The 9,130-nt window shown below is 53.6% G+C and overlaps 1 protein-coding gene across 1 annotated transcript in view; it reads right to left on the minus strand.

The window, feature by feature from the left end:
- Positions 1–9,130, minus strand: part of BPIFB3 (BPI fold containing family B, member 3) — a 21,020-nt gene that overhangs the window by 9,082 nt on the left and 2,808 nt on the right. Inside the window, exons 3-9 of the mRNA XM_008577301.1 lie at positions 7,347–7,451; positions 6,666–6,806; positions 5,138–5,201; positions 3,149–3,209; positions 2,307–2,398; positions 1,987–2,166; positions 240–293 (exon numbers count right to left, since the gene is read on the minus strand). Coding sequence (XP_008575523.1) covers positions 240–293; positions 1,987–2,166; positions 2,307–2,398; positions 3,149–3,209; positions 5,138–5,201; positions 6,666–6,806; positions 7,347–7,451 — 697 coding nt within the window. The remainder of the gene's footprint in view (positions 1–239; positions 294–1,986; positions 2,167–2,306; positions 2,399–3,148; positions 3,210–5,137; positions 5,202–6,665; positions 6,807–7,346; positions 7,452–9,130) is intronic.

The raw sequence follows: 9,130 nt of genomic DNA on the forward strand, positions 1-9,130 counted from the left end.
TTTTAAAAAAAAAAAAAAAAAAAAAAAAAAAAGAACAGTCAATCCCTGATCTTTTCCTCTCTAAACAAAATCTGCTATGAAGAAAAGATAAAGTGTTAGTCATTCACACTTTAGTATGAATTCAGACATGACATTCAATCACAGTTGCCTGGAGAGCTATACTGAGAAAGATTCCAAAGTCCACTCAGGGTCATTGGAAAAGAGATATGGTGATTACAGCCCAAGAGAGGGACACTCACCTCAGGGACCAAAGCTGCCAGGTCTGTAGTTGTCAGTGGGACATTGCTGGGAACCTGGACTCAAGATCAAATGGGAGTGAAGGTTGGTGAACACAGACAGACAGGAGTCCCTCAGCACACACAGAGCAGTTTTGTCCCCTGCCCCCCAAACCGCCAATTACACACACACACATCACTACCAACACTGGAATTTATTCTCTTAGCCAGTGATCACCGAGCACTTGCTATGTGCTGAGGGGCACATGCCCAGGGCTTTGCGTGCCTTCGCTCATTCCCCTTCACAACAGCTCAAAGAGGTGAGTGCTATGAGTGCCCCCATTTTACAGATGGGGATATTGGAGCTCTTGCCCAGGGTCATACAATCGGTAAATGGTGGCACAGGATTTGAACCTAGGCAGGCTAATTTTTGAACACTTTAACCACTCTCCCAAAGCTCACTATCAGAAGGCCCAGGGATCTGACCCCAGACATTTTTGCCTTTTACCCAAACAGTATTTTTAAAAACTGAATTTGTTTCCAGTATTTGCGAATCAGGAAGTTTCATATAAATTTTCCAGGTTCTTGCTAAAAAGTTGGAAAACTGGTCACACTGAGCCCATATCCCCTCCCCTTGGGAAAGCTGAGTGGCAGTTGCCTGAAAAGTGGGGCACAGGCTCCCCAGTTCATTACAGTCCCACGAGGCTGCTAATCAATGATGGCCTGGCCTCCCAGGGCCCTGATGTCTGAGACCCTGAACTACACATGCCCACTTCTCAGAACAGGCCTGTTCACACAGGATGAACACACACAGACACACACTGTCTCCTGGGCAGGAGCATTCCCAGACACTCTCCCAACACACACCCGGGGGGGTGGAGAGCACCAGGATGTGGCCTCTGAAGTCACTCTCTCTTGCCACAATCCTCATATACACACATCCACACCCACAGGCTGTTCAGACACACATGTTCTTACACTCAGAGTCTCTGCCTGGCTATGACTGCCCCCATCTCCCCAGCTAGAAGACACCTGCCTCCCAGCTCAGGACATGTTCAACCTCCCAGAAGCCTGCAGGGCACTCTCTAAATCACACCTGCAGGAGGTGAGTGACCACCTCCTGCTCCCTTGGGCATGCGCTGCAGGTGGGGAACCCAGGTAGCTCAGAACTCACTGCCTCTAGAGAGGGCTGAGACCAGGAAAATGCCTCTGGGCGGGGCTCCTGGGATCTGAGCCTTCCAGACCCACCAAGGTGTGAGAGGAGCCAAAATGGAAGCAGGGAGATCCTAGAAGCTTCAGAACAAATGTGCAAGTGATCTCTGGTACAGTCCAGCTCTAGTTTTGTTCTCTCCAACTCAATTCTGAGCTTGAGAAAGTAGTGAAAATGGTAGCCATTCATTCACACTTTAGTATAAAATTGGGCTTAGACTCAAGAATTGCTCATCTGGTACAGGGACAGAAAGTTGGCTTCATTTCATATGCCAGTTATGACCAATTGACAGTAACTTCCTGAGTGCCAAGTTGAGAAGGATTCAGAGGTCCCATTCAGGTTTAACCAAGTGGCACACCATTAAGAATTAGCAATGTCTACCTCAAGTACAGGAGTGGGCAGCAGCAGTGTGTACATGATAAACTTGCCCAGCTCTCTCCTATTATAGAGAAGAAGGCTCAGCAAGGCTGATCAGTGATGATGTGACTAGATTAGCACTAGCATTACCAAGGCACGGCAGGGCAGGGAGCCCCCGTCCCAGCTCCCCTGTGCCACACTCACCAGCTCAGGGGTGATGTCTATGTCGAGGACACCATTGGTCTGCAGAAGCCCAAACACAGTATTGAAGAGGTACAGTGGCACTGTCACCTGGGACGTGTGGTCCTCCTTGGGGGGCACCTTTACAGGGACGGGAGGCTTGGGGAAGTCAATGATGTCACCAGCTACACTCTTCACAATGGGCTGCAGGGGCAGGGGACAGACAAGGCATAGGAGGGTCTCAGGCTGCTTACCTACCTGGCCTTGACCCAGCATCCCCTATCTGCCCTTCTCCACTACTTGTGCCACCCCCAGCTGCAGATAGACGCTTTGTGGGCACTCACATTGATGTCCAGCTCTATGTACTGGTTGGAGATGAGAGGCAGTGTGGCCAGAGTGAATTCCACGGACCCAAGAGCCCCAAAGGGCACCAGGCCTGAATGGAAAAGGGAGGGGGAGAAAGACCCCATGAGACAGGCCACAATAATAATAGCCCGGACTTCTATTTATTAAGTACCTGCTGAATGCCAAGCACTCTACTAAGTATTCACTTGGGTGCTACTCTTTTCCCCATTTTACAGAGGAGGAAACTGAGGCTCAGACAGAGGAAGTCACCAGCCGAAAGACACAGCCACAGAGTGGGAAAGCCAGAATTTTCCAGAGCTGGTGCCACTAACACATGGCTGCCCTGCCTCTTTTACATAACACCACATAAAGAAACATATCTGACCAAAGTTTTCTAACCTTTTCCTGGTTACGTCTTTTCATACTTTCTAAAGCCCTTTCTGTGAATACAAAAGGGATCCGTGTCTCCATAAGGTGCAGAGAGACTGGGTCCACTGTGGCTGTGGGGTCTTGGTTTCCTTACCTAAGCTCTCTGAGCTTCGATCATCTTGTCTGACCAAATAATAATAATAGCACCTTCCTCCTGTTTCTGACAGTGCCAGACACACCATAGGTAAATGCTGGCCTGTAACGCCCAACGTTCAGAGAACTGGATGGCTCTGAATCCCCACCCCCGCTGAACCGGACTCGGCCCAGGGCTTCTCCATTAGGCCTCCTCCAAGTGGCCAAGAAGTGAAAGGTCCCAGAATTCTGCCCCTGCCTCCTTCCCCCACCTCACTGGGGTAATGGAGGGGAGAGATAAGAGAACTGGCAAGAAGGAGGGGGTGGGGCCCCAACTTACACAGCACAGCCCCCAGCAGCTCATTCACCACGCCCAGCACACTGTCCACCACCGGGCATAGCTGTGACCAGAGGAGACAGATGTTACAAGAAAAATAAAAGTGAACCCCTGCTTGGTGCAGGGGATGGCTGCATTTTCTTTAAATGGCTTGCTATGTGGCACTGGGGACCAAAGCATGGCAGAATGTGGAGACAGAAGGGGGGGACACATAAGGTGGGAGGCAGGGGAGGGGCTGCAGCTTGATGGGTCAGAGGGCTGAGTGGGCCCCAAGCCCACTTTTCTTGGTTACATGAGCCCCGTTAGAAAGCCCCACAGATTGCTGGGGAATAGGGCAGACATAGTTCAGAGGCCAGTTGGGGCGTGGGGACAAGGCCTTCCCCTGAGAAGGCAAAGGCGGCTGCAATTCCCTTCGAGGCCACAGTCCCCTCCTGCCATCCCAGATGGCCACTGGGAGGCCTGGAGTCAGAACCCTGCAGAGGGGCACCTCCTTTCCACCCAGAGAGTCAGGCCTGGACCTAGGGAGTCCCCTATATATGCCACCACATGTGTACTGAAAACCCCTGTGCTGAGAGAACAGGAAGCAAGTGGTTTGGCTTCCCAAAATCTCAAGTCTGGGAATCAGAATCTGAGTCCCATTGCCCACTGGAGCAGGAACCTCAGAGATGACCCAGTCCAGCTCCTTCATTCTACAACTGGGGCCAGAGAAGAAAGGCGACCTGCCCAAAGTCACAGCTGTTTGCAGAGAGGCAACAAAGGCTGCTGCATTTAAACATAGAGCCACCAACTCCTGGGCCTCTGGGCTCAGGCAAGTCACAGAAATGAGAGAAGACAGAGGGACTGGGGCAGGGGGCAGCCCCTTTTGGCACCAGCTGTGTGTGCCCTGCTGGAGGGAAGTACCAGGCAGCCGGGGTGGCTGATTGCACAACAGAAGCCAGAAATCCAGATTAGGAGAAATTTTCAATCCCTAAATGTTGGCAATAAACTCTAATTTTAAAAATCTCTTTGTATCACACAAAACCCAGTTTCTGGCTGATTGCCCTAGAGACCCCAGTTAGGGTGGCGATTTAAATGCACCTGCACCCCCTTGTTGAAATCCACCTGAGATGGGCCTGGGTCAGGGCCCCAGCAGCTGGGAGTGTCCCCTTCTCCTGCTGAGCTTCTTTTCCAAATCAGCTTCTTCAAGCCTGGGGCAGTCTTGCCAACCCCAGGCCCCCCCCCTTGTTGAAATCCACCTGAGATGGGCCTGGGTCAGGGCCCCAGCAGCTGGGAGTGTCCACTTCTCCTGCTGAGCTTCTTTTCCAAATCAGCTTCTTCAAGCCTGGGGCAGTCTTGCCAACCCCAGGCCCCCACTCCTCTGCCACCCCACAGGGGTTCCTCACCAGGACTCACAGGAAAGCCAGCCAGGCCCGGGGGCAGGAGGCCTGACTGCCTTTTGCTATCTGTGTGACCCCAGCAAGTCCCTGCCTTGTCCCTTGGGAAAAGGGGCTTGGATCGGACCAGCGTTCTCAAATATGATTCGTTTTCCCTGGTGGATGCCAGGATGGCCTGGGATGGGCCATGGACACACATCCTTGAGCAGTTTAGTCATAATGTGTTCAATTTAGGATGTATGAATATATATGTATGTGATTGCCTAGCACAGGGCGCAATTTAAAATCATTAAGTGACCTCATTTTAATTTAAAGTTAATTTAAAGAAAAACATAAAGTTATTAATAATACAAGTGGCAAAAATATAGTGTAGGTAAGCAAGAGACTCAGATTGGGGACTCAGGGTATCTGTAGCTGTAAACTCAGGCTGGGAGGCCTGGGGAGGTTTGTACCGGCCCACCCACAGACTAGCAGGAGGCACCTGGGCTGGGATTACACAGTGGGGCAGTGGGCGTGGAAGGGAAGTTCAGCCTAATCCTGCCTGGCGCCGGCTTTACTCAGTGGAGGAGGGGCATACCCCGGAGGAGGGGCACGATGGGCCCACAGCCTCCACACTCACCAGTCCTGGAAGCACCTTGAAGAGTGTCTGTTCCACGACCCCAAAGAGTGGTGCGGGCAGCAGCCTGGGCAGAATGAGGCACATGAGGGTGTGGCTGCCACATGGGGACAGCTCCACCTGGATGACGGGGCAGGTGGGCACAGGGGGCTCTGCATTTCTCCTTTCCCCTCTCTTGGTGGGGTTGGCTGGGGCTTGAGGCCTGGGTTTAACTCCTGGCTCCACTGACTCAGGGGACGGCTTCAGTTCTCCCATCTGTACAATGCCCACCTTTTAGAGTTGCTGCTGCCAGATTAAATGGGAGCATATACGTGTCTGGTATACAATCTGTGCTCAATAAGTGTCTGTCCTCTTTGTATCCCCCAACATTTGTAGACGAGTGACATTTGGGCCTAGGATAGCACCTAGCTTAGAAAGGGGGGCTCAGTAAATATTTGCTGAATGAATGAATGAATGAGGTGGTGGCCTGAGGATGAGAAGGCAAGTAGATGGGCTCTGGTCTGTTTGGAGACCATGGAGGTGCAGGGGGAGGGGTGGCAACCACAGAACCACAACCACAGGACACCAACACCATCCTGGGCTCCACTCTCTACAAGGCCCCCCTAGCCCAGAGGAACAGACGGAGCCACTGGAATTTAAGGAGCCCAGAGACCCTGCCTGGAATCCCCTTATTAAGGCCCTTCTGGAAAGAGGAGCAACCAGGTTCACCCTGTTCCTGGGAACTAACACAGAGCTGTCTGATTACCCATCATGCTGAGAGCCACCCAGTGAAGATGGGGAGGGGCCTGGGATTGGGTCTGGAATGTAGAAACTGGTGGGGGAGGTATGAGGTGTGAGGTGGGGGAGGGGCAGAAGAGGGGGCAGGTGTGACTGGAGGTGGGTACAGGTGCTGGGAAAGGCCTTGGACCTAGTCAGAGAGCACCCCCTCTCTGTCCCTGCCTCTATCTGTGTGTGTGATTGGGCAAGTCCCTTGTCCTCTCTGGGCCTCCATTGTCCCATGGGACTCAAGATTCAGCACAACTGTAGGGAAGGCCACTGTGTCCTGAACAGCCCCACAGAAAGAGATGGATGTGAAAGTGCTTTGTGGATCATCAAATCCAGGCCCTCACTGTACAGATGGAGACACTGAGGACCAGGCAGGGGAGGGGGGTTCCCCTGGGGTCACACAGCAAGTCAGGGCCAATCCAGCTCTCTGATGTGCTGAGAGCAGGGACTGAGATTCTAGCAGATGGAGGGACCCCAGACGGATCCCAGGTCGGCTCTCCCCAGAAGAGCAGACAGCAAGATACTGGGGCCAGACAACAGGACGCCCATGAGTGGGCGGCCTAAACTGTGGGCTGGGCTGGAGTCCCTGTCCTTGGTGGAACTGCTTGTCTGGTTGAACCAGGCGGGACAGCACGGGGACCGCGGGGACCGGGATGAGTTCAGGCCCCGCCCAGCCGGCCTCTCGGGAGAGACCCAGGAGACTCCCAGATGCGGCGAGACACGACGCAGAGCGCGTCGGGGGCGCGGGCTCAAGGCTGCCACTCACCCCGAGAGCAGGCTGATGTGACCCAGGAGCGTGCTGCAGCGCTTGAGGACGAGGATGGGCGTGCCCCGCGAGCTCACGCCCAGCGCCACCCGCGACGACACGTTCACCTCGGCCGCCAGCTGCAGGAGGCCCCCCAGGGGGCTGCGAGACCCGACCCTGGGGGCGTGGCCTGGCTGCCAAGCCCCGCCCACCAGGCCTCGGCCCCGCCCCGCCCGTGCAGGTCCAGCTGGGCCCTGACGAGGGGCGGGTGGGGGTTCTCTGCGAAGGGCTCGGTCCCCGTGCGCACTTCTTACCCCCTGCCTCCCTGCCCCACTTTGCACATCCCTGTGCCCTTTTCCCCCACCGCCTGCGCGAGCCCCGGGCAGTGGGATAGGGGGTCCCGAGAGTAAGATGGAAGTCTCTGGGGGCCAGTGGAGTAAAAGTCCTTAGGGAGAGATAATGGGGTGGAATCCAGGGGGACACAGTAGGGTGGGCCGTCCCTCGGGGAGGAAGTAGGGTGAGAGAAAATAGGGGAGCAGTGGGGTGGTGGGGGGGGACAATAGGGTAGAGGTCCCCAGAGGCAAACTCACCCAGAGCCAGGTGGGCCGTCCCTCGGGGAGGAAGTAGGGTGAGAGAAAATAGGGGAGCAGTGGGGTGGTGGTGGGAGGACAATAGGGTAGAGGTCCCCAGAGGCAAACTCACCCAGAGCCGTGCAGGCCCACCTTGGTGTGCAGGTTCAGCTGCACCCCGAACCCCGGCAGCAGCTTCAGCGACACCTTCGGCAGCGTGAGTTCCTCAATCTTCAGCCTGGACGGGAGTCAAGGAGACAGCTGCTCACTCCCAGACAGCCCCTAGTGCCTGAGCCACCCAGACCAGGCAGGGCCCAGAGTCTCTCCTGGATGTGTCTCCCATCCCACCTCAATCCCACAGAACAAACTGTGAGAACTTAGGCTAGTTACCTCACCTCCCTGGGCCTCAGTTTCCTCCTCTGTAAAGGAGCGATACTAGTGTCCACCTCACAGGGGTGTTGCAAAGACAAGTGAGATACTGTAGGTGCAGAATCTAGTACAGCGTGTGCTCAGTAAGTGTAATGCCACTATCATCACTGGAGGCTCAATGAATTAGTTTTCTCCCATCCCATCCCCACGCCGCAGTCCTGGTTTGGTTCTGACTTGGATGTTTCCCCCATCCGCAAGCCGCGGGCTCACACACTAGCAACCTAAGTGAGTTCTCAAACACAGCTCACTACTTTCTCTGTCCTCTCGGTCTTTGCCCAGGCTGTTCCCTCGGTCTAGAACACCCTTCCCTTGACGCTCCTTCTACTCTGCATCCCCCTTCAACTAACTTACTCCTCTGGCTCTCCTGATTTCAGCAAGGGAGTTCCTCCCAAGAGCCAGCCCTCCTTCTTGGTTTTCTGCTTCAGGCAGACACCCTCTGAGCCGGTCCCCCACCCTGCCTAGGCTGTCTCTGTCACTGCCCTGAACTCATGGGATCGTTGCTGCTGGGCTCTGCCACACACTGGGGGCTCTTTGAGGCTAGGACAATGTCAGGTGCATTCCTGAGACCCCAACCTCACCCAGCTGTGGGAGGGAGATGGAATATAATAGTAGTAGCAGTAGTAATAGTAGTAGGATTTTCGAGCACTTTTTATATGTCAGATTATTTTAGCTGCTTGACGCAGATTAACTCAGTGTCCTGGCAACAACCTCACGAGTAGCTGCTGATAGTGCAGTCCGTGAAAGACAGATGACTCAAATCCAAGCTCCACCACTAACTGACTACATGCCCTTAGGCAAGTCACATTGCTGCCCTGTGCCTCGGTTTCCCCATCTGTAAAATAGGGATATTGACAATACGTACCACACAGAGTGCACCTCAGGTAATGTCAGCTTTACCAGCCCCCTTTCCAGACATCGTGTGCTGTTTTGGGAGGTGGACACCAATCCCCTTCTTCTGTTGCCAGCACTCCATTTCCTCCTGTCCAATGACCCTTCCCCATACCCTGGCTCCTGGAATTCAGCCTTCTCTGAGGCCTGTCATTTGGCCTTCTTCTGATTCACCATTTGCCAATGACCTTGGCCAGGCAGTATGGCCTGTGATCAAACAGGTAAACACATTCCCCCTCCTGCCCCAGCTGGGTGATCTTGGGCAGGTCACTTCACCACCCAGGGCCTCAATGTCCTAACCTGTTAAAAGAGGTTGATAACAGTCCTACATCCGGATTTAGGATAATTCATCTACAATGCTTAGCATAGTGCCAGACACACAGAAAACCCTGGATAAGTGGTCATCGAGTTGCAAATATTAGCTGTTATGTGATTTCATTCATTCATTCATTCAAAAATATTTTTTGAGTATCTCTTATGGGTCAAGCCCTATTTATGATGCTGCGGACATGGCAGTGAACCAACCAGATAAAAATCCTACCCCTCCTGGGGTTTATAGTCTAGCAGGGGAGACAAAAAAAAAAAAAAAAAAAAAAAAAA

This window comes from Galeopterus variegatus, unplaced genomic scaffold, assembly GCF_000696425.1.
Source record: "Galeopterus variegatus unplaced genomic scaffold, G_variegatus-3.0.2 Scaffold65, whole genome shotgun sequence".
In the NCBI taxonomy this organism is placed as follows: domain Eukaryota; kingdom Metazoa; phylum Chordata; class Mammalia; order Dermoptera; family Cynocephalidae; genus Galeopterus; species Galeopterus variegatus.